This window comes from Pseudorca crassidens, chromosome 11, assembly GCF_039906515.1.
Source record: "Pseudorca crassidens isolate mPseCra1 chromosome 11, mPseCra1.hap1, whole genome shotgun sequence".
In the NCBI taxonomy this organism is placed as follows: domain Eukaryota; kingdom Metazoa; phylum Chordata; class Mammalia; order Artiodactyla; family Delphinidae; genus Pseudorca; species Pseudorca crassidens.
The window spans coordinates 22,281,474-22,301,065 of record NC_090306.1 but is presented as its reverse complement, the minus strand read 5'-3'; the positions used below and the strand labels follow the sequence as shown (position 1 = coordinate 22,301,065).

Below are 19,592 nucleotides of genomic sequence, written 5' to 3'. Positions count from 1 at the left end.
AGTTCCCCGACCAGGGATCAAACCCATGTCCCCTGCGGTGGAAGCGTGGAGTCCTAACCACTGGACTGCCAGGGAAGTCCCTACATACAGTATTTTAAATATCCTTAATTCTTGCCCTCAATTTGAGCTACTCTGAATTAATTACTGGTTTAAAAAATGCTCTCGATTTTTAATTATAGCTAGAAAATTGGTTTTTAAATTCTTTCTCGTTGCCTCATGGTTTTAAAAACACACTTATATAACTACCTTTGGTTACAGGCAATAGTAACTGTAATTGCCTAATAATTTAAAAAGCCAACAACTGTTCCTAGGTCAGTTAACTAATCATTTAACCAGTGAGACTACTGCTTTCTCAAATGTGTATAAAGAAACTGGTTTATATACATTAAACATTAAAAGACATATGAACTTAATTGTGACATTACACAAGGCGTTGACTCTGCCTGGGCCTGTTTCTTCCTCTAAGACTAATCCTAAAGGTTGCTAAAAGCCTTTTCAGCATCAAAACCCTGTTCCATCTGTAATAAGAATCTTGAGTGGTTATATTAAGACTAAATCTTATAGGAAAAGGTTAACCACCACCAAGCTGTAGGGCCCAAGATCTTTCCTTTTCTGTAAGCAAAGCTGAAACTCTCTCAGCTTTTTTTTTCTTTTCTGAGTTTTAAATAAGAAATCATCTCACTTAAAATCCATCTCAAAGTGCTCAACTGAGCATAACTATCGTGGCTCTGTGCTTGCCCAAGTCTACAAAGACTGAATACAGTATTCACTGTGATTACCACTACAAATTGCACTGTCCCTTTATTTTTTTTTTGCGATACGCGGGCCTCTCACTGTTGTGGCCTCTCCCATTGCGGAGCACAGGCCCCGGACACGCAGGCTCAATGGCCATGGCTCACGGGCCCAGCCGCTCAGCGGCATGTGGGATCCTCCCGGACCGGGGCACGAACCCGTGTCCCGTGCATCGGCAGGCGGACTCTCAACCACTGCGCCATCGGGGAAGCCCTGCACTGTCCCTTTAAATGTTCAAGTACTCATCGTTTTCTTAAAATGGATAAGCCCTATCCTCAATTAAGGAAATACACAAGGAATGGAAATGTTCCAAATTACACAAATCTTCTATTATAAATCAATTATAAATGAATCTCAGACACAAGGAAGATGTCAACACATTAAATTCCCCAAACTCAAAACAAGTGCATCAAAAAATAAAAACAAAACCCAAACAAGATACATGTGGTATCCTTGGTTAGAAAGACTTTAGCAAAAATATAGCAACTAGTGGGTTTTAAGCTATGTCAGTGAGTAAAGTGGTCTATAGAAAATTTTGAGAATTTGAAGGGAAACATCACATTTCCCTGTACCCCTGTGAAAGTCAGGAGCAAATCTATAAAAACTGGTCAACCATTAATAGGAATAAAAGATAAAAACAGTTATCAGTACAGTACAGAAGAATATATAGTTTTTTGTAAGCGAAATGCTTCAAAATATTTCTCATGTTGAGTTAAAAATCAAATGCTAGAGTGCCCAGTGGATGTCACTGAAGTCCCCAGGGTCTCCCAGCCCCCCCTCTGCTTCTAAGTAATTCATGAAGGCAGCCACGGCTGTGTCGTCATTGTCACAGAGGGCATCAAAATCCAGCTGGGCACCTTCTCCTATTGAATTAAAATACAGGCTTATGTAAGTACACTTGGAGGTTAAAAAATGAGTCATCATCAAAAATGGCAAAGCAAGGCTAGGATACCATACAATGTATTACTGAAGGCAAAGTATATGTCTTAAATTGCAGAAGCCTGATACATTTTTAAATGGGTCGCCTATTTTTATAACAATCTGCTGTCAGATAAATTGAGCTTCACTCATTTGATGCACGTAAGTGAGCTAGTCTACGAGCTTTCTAATAGAAAGTAAAAACTAAGAGGTACAGACTCCCAGACAGTTGGAAGCTAGGGGTTGGGGTTTATTCATGTGTGTATATAGAGCCTTGAAGGAGAAATTTAACTTTAATCTGCCTGTGAAAATACTCTGCTTGTTTAACCCCAAAATGAGAAGGCTGAGACAAAAGCATCTTCCCCCAAATTTGAAAGACTCTTATGAAAGTGGGGGCGGTCCCCAGATTTTTGATTGAAAAAGGAAATAAGGAGGAACCATGGAAATGAGATTTAAATCAGAGATAAGGAAGAGGTTCTAGAAATTCAGGGTTAAAACACAGCTACAGATTAATCGAAGTTTTCTAGGTATCTTTCAAAGCACAATAGAATTGCAATGATTAATATGTGGCTCTCTGTGAAGCTGACGTCCAGGTTCCTTCAAGTCCTTTGATTCTCTTTAACATATATTTTCAGGAGATCAGAGTCAGTTATGGGGGGGTATAAAATTGTGTCATTTCAATTTTCTTCATTTGGACTTTGCATAAACATAGTTAAAATGAATAATTACATCTTAAACATTTTATGGTTGGTATCTTTAAAAATTCTTTTTCTTAAGAATGGACATTTTCCCCTAAATACAAGAACTTTAGTTTTACTGAAATTGTGTGTTTTAATAATACCCATAACTGATTCAGTGGATAATCAGATTTTCAGTGTCAGGTCCATTGAGTAGCATACACTTAAAAATTAACAGCATGATTACTGTATTTATGATTTTGAATGAAAAACTCTTAGTTATTTTTATTGAAGTATAAAAAATATATTAGAATGTGTTAGTTTCTGGTATACAGCAAAGTGATTTAGTTTTATACATATATGTTTTATATGTATAAAACTGAATCATTTTATATAAAATATATATGTATTCTTTTTCAGATTCTTTTCCATTATAGTTTATTACAATATATTGAATATAGTTCCCTGTGCTATACAGTAGAACCTTGTTGTTTATCTATTATATATATAGTAGTTTGTATCTGCTAATCCCAAACTCCTAATTTATCCCTCCTCGCCTTTTCCCCTTTGGTAACCATACGTTTGTTTTCCATGTCTGTGAGTCTATCTCTGTTTTGTAAATAAGTTCATTTTTTTAGATTCCACATATAAGTGCTATCATATGATATTTGTCTTTCTCTGTCTGACTTACTTTACTCAGTATGATAATCTCTAGGTCCATCCATGTTGCTGCAGACGGCATTATTTCATTATTTTTTATGGGTGAGTAATATTCCACTGTGTATATAAACCACATCTTCTTTATCCATTCATCTGTCAGTGGACATTTAGGTTCTTCCACGTCTTGGCTATTGTAAACAGTGCTGCTATGCACATTGGGGTGCAAGTATCTTCCTGAATTAGTTTTCTCCAAATATATGTCCAGGAGTGGGAATGCCGGATCATATGGTAGCTCTATTTTTAGTTTTTTAAGGAACCTCCGTACTGTTTGCCATAGTGGCTGCACCAATTTACATTCCCACCAATAGTGTAGGAGGGTTCCCTTTTCTCCCCACCCTCTCCTGCATTTATTATTTGTAGACTTTTTGATGATGACCATTCTGACCAGTGTGAGGTGATACCTCACTGTAGTTTTGGGAAAAATCATAAAGTTGTTTGCATCTCTAGAAATTTCCTAAGCCTGAAAATATAGTGATTAAGAAAGAGTTTTTGGCAAACCAAAATGGCAGGCAGTTGCCAAAGAAAACTTACCAAGGAGTGGTTCGTGCCTATGGGGAGCAACAGCACTTTGGTTTTGCTTTGTAGCCTGTAGCTCCCCTATTTCAGAAGGACTTAGTGTAGTCAGCTCCTTATTTGACATCTGTAAAGAAAGAATAACAAATAGAAAGTCTCCTATTTGAATGAAATAAAGACCTCTTAGCAATTTTCAGATGTGGGCACTCTGGCAATGCCATCAACAACATGGCAGCTCACACTTTGTATTCTGTGCTAAGTACTCCATAAGCATCATCTCGTTTCATGTTACACATGTCGTGAGGTCAGGCATCTGAGGCCTAAGGAGTCTAATATCTTGCCCAAAGTGTTGGAGCCATGATTCTAACCCAAGTCTACCTGACTTCAAAGCCCCCGCATTATTCATAACCGTAACTGAATTACATACATAAGGAAAAGTTTTCAATTAAAAATGAAAAGCTATTTCAGTTTTTTTAAAATGATGATAAAACAGTATCTCATATGAAACTACAATGGGAAATACTGCTTTGGAGTAGGGAATGGAGTAAACCAGAGACTTTTACCAAAATGTTATCATACTGTTAAATAGTCACAGGACAAACAATCAATGTTCATGTAGCTCATCATAAGAAGAAATCTTTTACTTATGTTGTCTTATTCAGTTGATGAACTTTGCCATAGAATGCCTATATAACGTACACTACTTGGAGATTCTTGTGTGTTACAAGGACTTAAATCCCTGTTTCTGGCATATTGTCTGGCACAAAATGGGTACCCAATAAACATTTGCTAAATATATGAGTAAAACTGGCAAATACTAGATCAAAAGCCTATATTAATATAAAAAGATATTTTCAAGTTCCCTTTTGTCCCTGGTCAGATTTAATTTCCCTTTTCTCCTCCATTCTTACCACTTAGTTTATATACCTACTTTAGAGCTTTCTGTTGTCTGGGGTACATCAGAACTGTATATGGGTCTTCCACATTTTCAGCACTATGTTCAGTCATTTTTGTATATGCAACAATGCATTTCAAATAGCTAGTATTTGTTCAATTGAATTAAATAGTAGGTAGTACTTAATCTGTAGCTTATATTATTTAAACATCTTTCCAGACCCTAAGGAGTATATTTAATCCACGGAATCGAATCTATTAAAATAACCATAATAGCTACCATTTATTGAGCACACATTGTGTCCCAGGCACTGTGAAGTTTTTGTTTCTTTGTGTATTAAATCATTTAATTCACACACCACTCCAAGAGACTGGTGCTATTATTAATCCCTTTTTTACAAATGAGGAAGTTGAGGTGCAGAGTTTAAATAACATGCAGGAGGTTACCCTGAATCACAACTTGGACCCAGATAGTATGGTCCCAAGCGACTTCACTCTTAACCACTATTCTACATTGCCTCTTAAAAACTCTGAGCTAAGTAGAAAGGGTTCATTCTTTACAGGATGGCCTCTTTTCTCAAAGGAAATAATCAACAAGGAGCAATGTTATTGTTCATTTATTTCACAAATATTATCACTTACAATGGTACTTACATTCCTGCAGTTTATAGTGTGAGTATCTTTCAATAAATCTGTTGGACTTGAATCATCAAGGGATGAAGAAGACTGTAACCTTCAAAAAGTGACACATAAAACATTTTATGTGTCTATTTATATATATTTTAGAAAATTTTCTCCTCTGAATACATAATCTACTGATAAAAATACAGGGAGGAACATAAGACTGAATATCACAACAGTTTTCATAATCAGACTGACTCGTTCAGTGCCAGACTTATTTTTGACTATGGAGTGCTGAAAACACTATATAAATAGAAACAAACTCTGAGGTGAAAGCTCTTAAGTAAATCACGTTACCTGTCTTAATACAGCACGTGGCAAAGTAATGGAATAACAACATGGTTCAAGACAGGCATTCAGTTCCTTATCAGGATACTGAAAAGCAGAACTAAGAATAAAGAAAGATTTCCTAACATCCTGCAACCTTTTTTTTTAAAGTAGAAAATGCATCATATTTTTACTGTAATAGGTCATCCCCAGGTCCAAAATCAATGGAACACATAAAGACAAAAACATAATCATACGCTTTGATCATAAATCTCTTCAAGACTTAATATGTAAAACTGACAGTGTCATATAATATATTACTAAATGCTCAATTATGTGAAACATAATGGCATAAACATAACTTTATGTCCTTTTGTATTCCCAAGAAGGCAACTGACAAGAAAGTATAGAGGGAGAAATTAAAACAGAAGAATGAAATGAATTAGGTAGGAAACACAGACAAAAAGATCAGTGACATGTCTTAGAGATTTTTCACAATGTAATGTATATAGCTTGGCTGGCTTCCCATCTGTGGTTCATGGTTTAAAATCACCATCTGTTCAAGTAGCCTTTGTTTAAAGATGAAAACTATCTGCCCCCACATGCACATCACTACCAGATTAATCTTCTGAAATATGGCTTTCTTCGTATTAGTCACTGGGCAGAAACTTGCTATTTAAGTCCCTCCCCTATTTGACTTCACCTTAGTTAAAAGTCCCTTTAATCAAGTTAAAACTCAGTTGCTCAGCAACCTGACTCTTCTCTCAGTGAATCTCCTTGATGTTTGCTGAAACCACCATCCTTTCTCCCGCTCACCTCCATACATTGGCTGAGGTGCTGCCATATATAAATGCTCTCCCCACTGTATCCTGCAGCTGCACCCAGCTAGCAACTTTGGCTCAATTTCCACTTTCCCTACGAATCCCTGCCAGCATATACAGTCAAATGATTTTCAGCAAGGGTGCCAACATCATTCAGTTGGGGCAGGGACAGTCTTTTCAGTAAATGCTGTGAGGAAACTGAATATCCACATGCAAAGGAAGTTAGATTCTAACCCTACTCAGGGTAGTGTTTTGGTCGAACTTTGTCCTACTTAGTACAAGTATTTACAATTCACTCCAGAAATACATTTTAAGCTTTTATTATGGAAAACTTAGATATAAAAACAGACAATATAATGAAATCTCATATTCCCACCAAACAGCTTCAATAATTATCCTAATCTTGTTAAATGTATTTAACCTGAACTCATACTTCCCCTCTCCTCCCAGACATTTCACCATTTAATCTGTAAATCCTTCTCACTGCAGAAATACTGATTTAATTGATTTTGGGGTGCTATCCATGATATAACTGTTCTCTGCGGGTATTACACATATCTCTTAAAAATAATTGAATTCCAGGGGCTTCCCTGGTGGCGCAGTGGTTGAGAGTCCGCCTGCCGATGCAGGGGACACGGGTTCGTGCCCCGGTCCGGGAGGATCCCACATGCCGCTGAGCGGCTGGGCCCGTGAGCCATGGCCGCTAAGCCTGCACGTCCGGAGCCTGTGCTCCGCAAGGGGGAGGCCCCAACAGTGAGAGGCCCGTGTACCGCAAAAAAAAAAAAAAAAAAAAATTGAATTCCAAAACATTGCCTTTCTCAAATCCAGAAAAATTCTGAGTTCAAAACCTATCTGGTCTAAAGGGTTTTAGATGAGCAATTATGGGCCTGTATATACACATATTCACATATATCCACACATATCTTTCTTTTTTCTTATACAAGTGAGTTATTATACATGCTATTCTTTTGTTCTATTCCTGTGCTTTTTTCTATTAACCAGATAAAGCTCTTGCCATATTAGCATAAACAGAGCTACCTAATATTTAACTGTTGCAGAGTATGCCATTGTATGGATATACCAAAATAAGTTATGGTTATGGTAAAGATTTAAATATTTAAATCACTACTTAAACAGTGCAGCAAGAAACAGTCTTGTTCATGGGTCTCTGCGCAGTTGTGTAAGAATATTTGATCCTGGGGTAGAGATGCTGAGTCTGAGATCATATACACTTATATTTTTGATGGCTGTAGTCAAAATGTGCTTCAAAGAGCTCGCACTAGTTTATATTCCCATGGACAGTTTAAGAGGGACTGTTTCCTCAGACTCTCACTAGTATCACCAAACTTTCAAATCTTTGACAATCTCCTAAATGAAAAAAGGTATGTCATTATTGTTTAATTTTGTATATATATAATTTTAACTGTGAGTGGGGTTGAGCAATTTTTAAAGTTTCTTGGCCATTTGCACTTTTATTTTCTATTTATGTCCACTCTCTAAATTTTTTGTTATTGAGTTATTTAAATGACTCCTTTAATAACTTTACTCTTTATTCTACACATAAAGTTTAATATATATAAAATTATACAGTTTAATATAAAGTTCAATAACTTTATTCTTTATACAAATCTCTTCATGTATTAAGATAATGAGTACATTTTATCATATGAAGTACATTTTCTGTGTATAATTTGTCTTTTAACCTTACTAATTATAATGGTTATAGTTATGTTTTTTGAGTTTTTATCTAATTAAATTTATCCATTTTTTTCTTAATAAATTTGGGATTTTGTGTGATGTTTAGAAAGGACTTTCCAAACTATGTTGCTACTGTAAAGGTGATCTTCTCTTCCATTATATTATTGAACTGGTTATTGTTTGCATATAGGAAACCTATTGATTTTTTAATATTGGTTTTGTAAATATGATGATAATTTTGTGAAAGTATTTGCAGCAATAAAACATTACCTTTGTAAGTCCAGAAGTTCACTTGCAATATCTGTTCCGATACTACCAGCACCAAGTACCGTTCCCGTATACATTCCAGGCACACTAATGCAAGACTGTCTTGAGGATCCTAAATAATAACAGAAGGAAAGATTCAATAGAGGGCTTTAAAAAAATATATAACTTTGGTCAATATCTTTCTTTCAATTCAAATATATTTCCTATTTCCCTCTTACTTAATAAACCAGCTGCATCCTAAAATGTTACAAATATTCATGCTTACATTACAAACGTAACTCATGATGGTTTAAGATGCTTATGAAGAGTGATGTGAATCAAATATGTGGAAAGTCATTGAGGGTTCAATCATGACCTGTAACCTTTGAGTACATACAGTTCCTTCCCACTTTAATCTCCACACTAAAGCCAGAGCAATACCACTTTTTTTCTTTTATTGAAGTACAGTTGATTTATAATATTGTTAGTTTCATGTGTATAACAAAATGATTCAGTTATATATATGTATGTATATATATTCTTTTCCAGATTCTCTTCCTTTATAGGTTACTACAAGATATTGAATATAGTTCCCTGTGCTATATGGGAAATCCCTGTTGTTTATTTTATATATAGTAGTGTATATCTGTTAATCCCATATTCCTAATTTATCCCTCTCTCCCCCGTTTCCCCTTTGGTAACCATAAGTTTGTTTTCTATGTCTGTGAGTCTGTTTCTGTTTTGTAAATAAGTTCATTTGTATTACTTTTTCAGATTCCACATGTAAGTGATACCACACAATATCTGCCTTTCTCTGAAGTGACTTACTTCACTTTGTATAATAATCTCTTTGTCTATCCATGTTTCTGCAAATTGCAATATTTCATTCTTTTTTATGGCTGAATACTGCTTTATTTTAAATATTTCCTAATATTTTAATTTTTCTTTATACAAATAATATATTAAAATATTCCTGTGGTAAAGAACTAAGATAACTCCCCCTTAGTGCTTTTCATTAATTTGACCAACAGATATTTGAGTGCCTTAATGTATAAGGAACTATGCCAGCTGCTGGGGATGATAATGAGTAAAACACCATTCCTATCCTTGAAGAACTCACAGTCTAGCAGGGAGCCAGTTGAGTGAACGAATAATTGCAGTACAATGTAAGATTGTAACAGAAGTGTGACCAAAGTACTGTGGGAATTCTGAGGAGGGTAACTCAACCCACTGAAATCTTTTTTTTTTAATGAAACTCTCTAGGAGTTAAGCCAGCATTTTATTTATTTATTTTTGGCTGCGTTGGGTCTTCATTTCTGTGCAAGGGCTTTCTCTAGTTGTGGCAAGCGGGGGCCACTCTTCATCGCGGCGCACGGACCTCTCACTGTCGCGGCCTCTCTTGCTGTGGAGCACAGGCTCCAGACGCGCAGGCTCAGTAGCTGTGGCTCATGGGCCCAGTTGCTCCGCGGCATGTGGGATCTTCCCAGACCAGGGCGTGAACCCGCGTCCCCTGCATTGGCAGGCAGACTCTTAACCACTGCACCACCAGGGAAGCCCCTGAAATCTTTTTGATTTCACCTTGAAATTTTTCCCTCTCCAAGACAGAAAATGATGGTAACTTAATAAACAGTCTATAAGTCTCCATCACCTAAAACTAACTTACCTTCTGATGATTGAGAGCTGCAAGGAAGTAATGATGTTTCTCCAGTATCACTATGTCCCCTAGAATTAAGAAACACCATAGGTGATTTTTTTTTTAAGGTGAAGGAAAATGTTAAAGCAACTACATTAAGCTCTGTGTATTTGAATTACCAGTTTTTGACCTATTTGTGTTTTATATACATATTGTTAATGTCACCACCAGAGACAGAGGTATTGATGTGCTAAGTACCAGGGCTTTTGCCAGATGTCATATTACCCTGTAATGTACATGCTTCCAAAGATACAAACTCTCAGCTCATATTCTAATGATAAGGAGACAAGAATTATTGGGATGAATAATAGAATTATTGGGATGGGTAATTAGTACCTGCTGGAGGCACTAAGAACTGGGGGGCTCTTTTTTAAAATATTGTACATAAGGAAATAGAATTGGTTTGATAAAACCTTATAGCAATTTTAAAGAGAAACATAGAAAAATAATACTTAAGAACAAGGCCATTCTAGCATATTGAGCAAATCAGGAAAAGCTGCCTCTCCCTTCAGGCTGACACAGCCATAGACCAGGGCTTGAAAGGCAGTGAACGGGCTGGATTTGTGCTTATCCCTCAGCCAAGTACTCCTGCACAAGCATATGTGCTCCCCAGGCTCAGAAGATGGACATGCAAAAATGATGTGGAGGACAAAACAGTTTCTTACCATTTTAAACAGTTTAAAGCCACATCCACATAGTTTTTTGGAAGGACAAAGCAAGGCCATGAAGGGTACGAAACAATTGCCTGAATAAGTGCATTTACTGTCACATTTTATACTAAGCCAAAAGGAATTTTTTATGAAAGGGCAAACTTTTAGCTTAACTCTGAGAACTAATGCCAATGAACAGTGAATGAATTACTCAAAATATATACTCAAATTCCAAAGCCAGAGGATCACACAGGGTTTTTTTTTAAATTGAAGTATAGTTGATTTACAATGATTCAGGGGTACAGCAAAGTGATTAATATACATATACATATATGTATACACACATATTCTTTTTCAGTTTCTTTTCCACTATAGGTTATTATAAGATATTGAATATAGTTCTCTGTGCTATATAGTAGGTCCTTGTTGCTTATCTATTTTACATATAATACTGTGTATCTGTTAATCCCCAATTCTCGATTTATACCCCCCTTCCTCTTTGGCAACCATAAGTTTGTTTTCTATGTGAGACTATTTCTGTTGTGTAAATAAGTTCACTTGTATCATTCTCTAGATTCTACATATAAGTGATATCATATGATATTTGCCTTTCTGTGTCTGATTTACTCCACTTAGTAGGATAATCTCTAGGTCCATCTATGTTGCTGCAAATGCCATTATACTCAAGTTATAAAGCCAGAGGATTAAACAGGTTTAATGATTTAGCAAGATGAAAAGAGGGAAGCAAAGATACTCATTTGAAATCAATATAAAGGTCTTAACAACATAAAAAAATTACTTACAAAACTAAAGTGTTGACAGACACAATATATTCCAGTTCTTTGGTCCAAGGATTTGTGAAACTAAACCACTGGCTTTTTAAAGTTACGAAAGAGCCATCTTTTGCTCTGAATTTGTATGAATCTGTAAATATTTTCTCTTTACTCTGCAGAACTTAACAAGAAAAGAAAATAATCAGCATAACAGTCTACCACTATATAAATCAATCCCTTAAGGATTAATTCAAGGTTCAGATTTCACAGGAATGAAAAATTAAGAGTTGAAGTTGTAATTAAAAAGTACCAAAAGACGATCCCACTCAATGCATACCTGCTTTGTGCTTGTCAGTCAAATTACTATGGTCATCTTGATGAAAATATTCATAACAAGAAGTTCCCAAAAGTTCCTGAGGCAGATATCCTAAAATTGCTGTTGCCCTGGTTTTAAAATTAAAAATAAAGTTCAGAATTGGTGAATGTATCCCCTTCCAGAATACTTTTGGTCCACACGTGGTCAGGATAGTAGAGAAGTAGACCGGGGGGATGAGTAACCCATTTGCTTTACTGGGCTCCTTTGGCTGCCCTTGACCCAGATTAGAGCTGCAAAGCAGAATGGACACCCAGGCACCAGGCTACTCCAGAGGCCACCTACCCAATCCAGGGTATGCTATTCCTACCATTCACCAATAAAATTGTGGCCATAGACCATGCCCAGTTTCTGCACCATTGGCTAAGAAATATTTCAAGTTTACAATTTGGCTTGAACAAATTTACTGATATATCCATATCCTTATTTCATTTAAACTTTATTTCCTGTTCTAAAGCCTTAAAAAAAAAATCCAGCCGTGCTACTAAGCCACATTTTTTTTTTTTTTTTTTTTTTTTTGCGGTACGCAGGCCTCTTCCGTTGCGGAGCACACGCTCCGGACGCGCAGGCTCAGCGGCCATGGCTCACGGGCCCAGCTGCTCCGCGGCATGTGGGATCTTCCCGGACCAGGGCATGAACCCGTGTCCCCTGCATCGGCAAGCGGACTCTCAACATTGTGCCACCAGGGAAGCCCCTAAGCCACATCTTTAATAGCCTTAAACATCCCATTGAACTCTAATCATTATGGCACATAAATGTTTACCTTTGATCAACATAGACAAATTGTCCATTCACTGCAAAACGGGTAATAAATTCAGTTGGTTTCACTTTAATCTCTCCACTGTTCTGTGGGACAATATATGGATGTAATCTTCCAATGGCAACAAGGCAGGTAAAATTACTACTGTCTTTCTTATTGTCCATTTCTTCTTCCATTCCAACAATATTTGGAGGCCAGTTTCTCAAGTAACCAGTGCAGTGGATAGTACAGAATTTTCTATGATCTAATTCAAAGGTTTAAAAAAAAAAAAGCATTTGTCAACTATATCACAATAAAACTAAAAAAAAGATAAAAATTTAAAAAGCATTTGAACCATTATGAATTCTTAAATTTGTTACACTGACATTTGTAATAGTTATAATTATGCTATGAAATAGTCTTTAAATATGCTAAATATGAAAAGGGAATAGGATTGCATTAAAAAGAAATCATCAATCATGTTTACTTAACAGCTTCATCCCTAATGGGTTATTTTTCTCAAGAACTAAACTACACGTACTACATCAAAATGATTGTTTTAATTTCGGTTTAAATAGGTCTATAGTTATTTTGTTATTTCCAAGTTAATTTTTTAAATTACAGTACTTTATGTGTTAGAAAAAGTTAAACTTCATGCTCCCTTGCTGTCAGCTACAGAAGTATTGTTTTCAGCTTATTTAAATTTTGGTATATTATAATTTATATTCATAAATTTAAAGGATACATGGATATATTCATAAATTTCTTATATAAGCACTTATAATGGCTAATAGATACATATGATTATAATATAGAGACATTTCAGAGAACATTTAGAGAAATTTATAATAAAATGTATAAAAATAAAACGACTCAAATTTCACTTTTCAAAAAAATCTTAAGCAATTAACTCATAAGAAAAAGCTCATCAAACAGATCCAACCAGAAAAATAAAAAATTGGAAATAATCCATATATTCAAATAACAGGAAATGCTTAAGAAAACAGTGACAGTATAAAAGATAGGCAGTATACAGATTATGGCAATCTACAAAAAAGTAACTTAAAGGTTAAAAAGGGGGGGGGAAGCTGATAAAAATTACTTAAAACAGTTGCTTGTGATAAAATTTAGAAAAAACCAGAACAGTCATTGTTTTAAGTTGGCACCTTTGGCTAAGACTGTTACTACAAATCTTTAAAAAAAAAAAATTTTTTTTTAATGGAAGATGATATGGGCTGTCTTATAAGATAGCAACTAATAGTATTAGCAAAGGTGTAAAGAACACTTTATGTGCCATGCTCTGTTTTAAGTTCTCTAAATGAATAATTCATTTATTCTTCTTAGTAGTCTTATGATAGGTTCTAATATCATCCCCATTACCTCAGGAAACTGAGAGTTACTGCCAGGGTCACAGCAGGGAAGGGTGGAGCTGAGGGTAAATTACATCCAGACAGGCTGGCTCGAGAACTCCCTCTGTGAACCGCTACTGTGGTGCTATTTGATGGTAGTGAGTGCCTGTCATAGAAGGTGTTCAAACAGGAGTTGCCTGAGTGATGGAGGGGGAGTACTACAAAAGGTGTTCCAGTCAGAGGGAACAGCCAGTGCAAACAGAGTCAAGAGCGAGCAGTCAGAAGCAGCTGAAGCATAGTCTGTGATGGGGAAGTGGCAGAATAAAGCAGGGAACAGATAGTTTAGCTCTTGTAAGCCCTGCGTAGAACCTTGTATTCAACACCTAACAGACATCATCCCCTCCACAGCCCACAGATGCCTTAAATTACATGTCTTTATCTCTTCCAACCCCAACCCAAGCCTTTATCACTTATTCCCTATCCTGCTTAATGACACCACAATCAACCCAGGTCGTTAAATGAGAAACCTGGGCTCCTCCCTTCACCTCACCCAACATCCAAGATATCTTAAAGGAATTAAAAATTGGGGTAAGTGTAATACAAGGTTTTCATTCATATTAACAAAATTAGATGGCAGTCAAAAATAAAAAGGTTTACATCTGTGACAACATGGGTGGACCCTGAGTATATTATGCTGAGTGACATAAGTCAGACGAAGAAAGACAAATACCATGTGATTTCACTTATATTTAGAATATAAAAAACAAACAAACAAAAACCAAAATAAATGAACAAACCAAACCAAACAAAAGCAAACACATAGATACAGAGAACAGAGTGGTGGTCACCAGAGGGGTAGGGGAGAAGGAGAGTGGGGGCAGAGGGGAGGGCAAGATGAGTAAAGGGGAATCAACCATATGGCGATGGATGGAAACTAAACTTTTGGTGGTAAGCATACTACAGGGTATACAGAAGTAGAAATACAATGCTGTACACATGAAACTTACATAATGTTATAAACAAAAGTTACTTCAATAAAAAAATAATTAACTTTAAAAAAGGCTTATAAACTGAGTTTGGCATTTCTGATGATGCTTGCAAATGTACAAATGATACTGACGAAAAATATTCTACTCAATGGAAAATATAGACTGAAAAATGTTTTAAATTTATATATGGAATCTCATCACACAGAACTTAGCCTCTTTAATTCTTCTCTAACAACAGGATTACTAACAATTTCCAACTCAATCTGTCCCTCAATTCTCACCTTGAACATTTATTCAGTTGGCAAAATTCTAGCTGGGATTGTGTAATTCCATTCACTGATGGAATTTGACCCATTTGATCAATTATTTAAAGTTTAAAAAAATCCTATTAAAAAATCCTCTTGGGGATTGCTTCAAGATGGCGAAGTAGAAGGACGTGCTCTCACTACCTCTTGTGAGAACACCAGAATCACAACTAACTGCTGAACAATCATCGACAGGAAGACATTGGAACTCACCAAAAAAGATACCCCACATCCAAAGACAAAGGAGAAGCCACAATGAGATGGTAGGAGGGGCGCAATCACAGTAAAACCAAATCCCATAACTGCTGGGTGGGTGACTCACAAACGGGAGAACACTTATACCACAGAAGTCCACCCACTGGAGTGAAGGTTCTGAGCCCCACATCAGGCTCCCCAACCTGGGGGTCCAGCAACAGGAATTCCTAGAGAATCAGACTTTGAAGGCTAGCAGGATTTGATGGCAGGACTTCGACAGGACTGGGGGAAACAGAGACTCCACTCTTGGAGGGCACACACAAAGTAGTGTACACACTGGGACCCAGGGGAAGGAGCAGTGACCCCAGAGGAGGCCGAACCAGACCTACCTGCTAGTGTTGGAGGGTCTCCTGCAGAGGCGGGGGGTGGCTCTGTCTCACCGTGAGGATGAGGAGACTGGCAGCAGAAGTTCTGGGAAGTACTCCTTGGCCTGAGCCCTCCCAAAGTCTGCCATTAGCCCCACCAAAGAGCCCGGGTAGGCTCCAGTGTTGGGTTGCCTCAGGCCAAACAACCAGCAGGAAGGGAACCCAGCCCCAACCATCAGCAGTCAAGCAGATTAAAGTTTTACTGAGCTCTGCCCACCAGAGCAACAGTCAGCTCTACCCACCACCAGTCCCTCCCATCAGGAAACTTGCACAAGCCTCTTAGACAGCCTCATCCACCAGAGGGCACACAGCAGAAGCAAGAAGTACTACAATCCTGCAGCCTGTGGAACAAAAACCACATTCACAGAAAGATAGACAAGATGAAAAGGCAGAGGGCTATGTACCAGATGAAGGAACAAGAAAAAACCCCAGAAAAACAGCTAAATGAAGTGGAGATAGGCAACCTTCCAGAAAAAGAATTCAGAATAATGATAGTGAACATGATCCAGGACCTCAGAAAAAGAATGAAGGTAAAGATAAAGAAGATGTAAGAAATGTTTAACAAAGACCGAGAAGAATTAAAGAACAAACAAACAGAGATGAACAATACAATAACTGAAATGAAAAATACACTAGAAGGAATCAATAGCAGAATAACTGAGGCAGAAGAACAGATAAGTGACCTGGAAGACAGAATGGTGGAATTCACTGCTATGGAACAGAATAAAGAAAAAAGAATGAAAAGAAATGAAGACAGCCTAAGAGACCTCTGGGACAACATTAAACACACCAACATTAGCACTGTAGGGGTCCAAGAAGGAGAAGAGAAAGGGAAAGGATCCGAGGAAATATTTGAAGAGATTATAGTTGAAAACTTCCCTAACATGGGAAAGGAAATAGCCACCCAAGTCCATGAAGCGCAGCGAGTCCCATACAGGATAAACCCAATGAGAAACACGCCGAGACACACAGTAATCAAATTGGCAAAAATTAAAGACAAAGAAAAATTATTGAAAGCAGCAAGGGTTTTCCAACAAATAACATACAAGGGAACTCCCATAAGGTTAACAGCTGATTTCTCAGCAGAAACTCTACAAGCCAGAAGGGAGTGGCAGTATATACTTAAAGTGATGAAAGGGAAGAAACTACAACCAAGATTACTCTACCAGGCAATGATCTCATTTAGATTTAATGGAGAAATCAAAAGTTTTACAGACAAACAAAAACTAAGAGAATTCACCTCCACCAAACCAGCTCTAAAACAAATGCTAAAGGAACTTCTCTAAGTGGGAAACACAAGAGAAGAAAAGGACCTACAAAATAAAGCCAAAACAATTAAGAAAATGGTCATAGGAACAAACATATTGATAATCACCTTAAACGTGAATGGATTAAATGCTCCAACCAAAAGACACACACTTGCTGAATGGATACAGAAACAAGACCCATATATATGCTGTCTACAAAAGACCCACTTCAGACCTAGGGACACATTCAGACTGAAAGTGAGGGCATGGAAAAAGATATTCCATGCAAATGGAAATCAAAAGAAAGCTGGAGTAGCAATACTCATATCAGATAAAATAGACTTTAAAATAATGTTACAAGAGACAAGGAAGGACGCTACATAATGATCAAGGGATCAATCCAAGAAGAAGATATAACAATTATAAATATATATGCACCCAACATAGGAGAACCTCAATACATAAGGCAACTGCTAACAGCTATAAAAGAGGAAATTGACAGTAACGCAGTAATAGTGGGGGATTTTTAACACCGCACTTACACCAATGGACAGATCATCCAAACAGAAAATTAATAAGGAAACAAGCTTTAAATGACACAATAGACCAGATAGATTTAACTGATATTTATAGGACATTCCATCCAAAAAACAGCAGATTACACTTTCTTCTCAAGCGCTCATGGAACATTCTCCAGGATAGATCATATCTTGGGTCACAAATCAAGCCTCAGGAAATTTAAGAAAACTGAAATCATATCAAGCATCTTTTCTGACCACAACGCTATGAGATTAGAAATCAATTACAGGGAAAAAAACATAAAAAACACAAACATGGAGGCTAAACAATACAATAGTAAATAACCAAGAGATCACTGAAGAAATCAAAGAGGAAATCAAAAAATACCTAGAGACAAACGACAATGAAAACACGACAATCCAAAACCTATGGGATGCAGCAAAAGCAGTTCTAAGAGGGAAGTTTATAGCTATACAAGCCTACATCTACAAACAAGAAAAATCTCAAATAAACAATCTAACCTTACATCTAAAGGAGCAAGAGAAAGAAGAACAAACAAAACCCAAAGTCAGCAGAAGAAATCATAAAGACCAGAGCAGAAATAAATGAAATAGAAACAAAGAAAACAATAGCAAAGATCAATAAAACTAAAAGCTGGTTTTTTGAAAAGATAAAAAAAATTGATAAACCATTAGCCAAACTCATCAAGAAAAAGAGGGAGAGGACTCAAACCAATAAAATTAGAAATGAAAAAGGAGAAGTTACAACAGACACCGCAGAAATACAAAGCATCCTAAGAGACTACTACAAGCAACTCTATGCCAATAAAATGGACAACCTGGAAGAAATGGACAAATTCTTAGAAAGGTATAACCTTCCAAGACTGAACCAGGAAGAAATAGAAAATACGAACAGACCAATCACAAGTAATGAAATTGAAACTGTGATTAAAAATCTTCCAACAAACAAAAGTCCAGGACCAGATGGCTTCACAGGTGAATTCTATCAAACATTTAGAGAAGAGCTAACACACAACCTTCTCAAACTCTTCCAAATAACTGCAGAGGAAGGAACACTCCCAAACTCATTCTATGAGGCCACCATCACCCTGATACCAAAACCAGACAAAGATACTACAAAAAAAGAAAATTACAGACCAATACCACTGATGAATATAGATGCAAAAATCCTCAACAAAATACTAGCAAACAGAATCCAACAACACATTAAAAGGATCATACACCATGATCAAGTGGGATTTATCCCAGGGATGCAAGGATTCTTCAATATATGCAAATCAATCAATGTGATAAACCATACTAACAAACTGAAGAATAAAAACCATATGATCATCTCAATAGATGCAGAAAAAGTTTTTGACAAAATTCAACACCCATTTATGATAAAAACCCTCCAGAAAGTGGGCACAGAGGGAACGTACCTCAACATAATAAAGGCCATACATGACAAACCCAGAGCAAACATCATTCTCAGTGGTGAAAAACTGAAAGCATTTCCTCTAAGATCAGGAACAAGTCAAGAATGTCCACTCTCACCGCTATTATTCAACATAGTTTTGGAAGTCCTAGCTACGGCAATCAGAGAAGAAAAAGAAATAAAAGGAATACAAATTGGGAAAGAAGAAGTAAAACTGTCACTGTTTGCAGATGACATGATACTACACATAGAGAATCCTAAAAATGCCACCAGAAAACTACTAGAGCTAATCAATGAATTTGGTAAAGCTGCAGGATACAAAATTAATGCACAGAAATCTCTTGCATTCCTAAACACTAATGATGAAAAATCTGAAAGAGAAATTATGGAAACACTCCCATTTACCACTGCAACAAAAAGAACAAAATACCTAGGAATAAACCTACCTAGGGAGACAAAAGACCTGTATGCAGAAAACCATAAGACACTGATGAAAGAAATTAAAGATGATACCAACAGATGGAGAGACATACCATGTTCTTGGATTGGAATAATCAATATTGTGAAAATGACTATACTACCCAAAGCAATCTACAGATTCAATGCAATCCCTATCAAATTACCAATAGCATTTTTTATGGAACTAGAACAAAAAATCTTAAAATTTGTAT

The 19,592-nt window shown here is 36.6% G+C and overlaps 1 protein-coding gene across 16 annotated transcripts in view; it reads right to left on the bottom strand.

The window, feature by feature from the left end:
• BMAL2 (basic helix-loop-helix ARNT like 2) overlaps positions 1–19,592 on the bottom strand; it is a 104,033-nt gene that overhangs the window by 20,101 nt on the left and 64,340 nt on the right. For 13 of the 16 annotated variants that reach the window (XM_067695998.1, XM_067695991.1, XM_067695990.1 and 10 more), the window contains 8 exons: positions 12,480–12,720; positions 11,681–11,787; positions 11,374–11,524; positions 9,891–9,949; positions 8,252–8,360; positions 5,169–5,247; positions 3,639–3,747; positions 1,100–1,655 (listed from right to left, as the gene is read on the bottom strand). In XM_067695998.1, the coding sequence (XP_067552099.1) occupies positions 1,519–1,655; positions 3,639–3,747; positions 5,169–5,247; positions 8,252–8,360; positions 9,891–9,949; positions 11,374–11,524; positions 11,681–11,787; positions 12,480–12,720 (992 nt within the window). In that variant the 3' untranslated portion in view covers positions 1,100–1,518. Of the gene's footprint in view, positions 1–1,099; positions 1,656–3,638; positions 3,748–5,168; positions 5,248–8,251; positions 8,361–9,890; positions 9,950–11,373; positions 11,525–11,680; positions 11,788–12,479; positions 12,721–19,592 lie in introns of those variants that run through there. The other 3 variants (XM_067695993.1, XR_010932298.1, XR_010932299.1) reach the window with 3 other exon arrangements.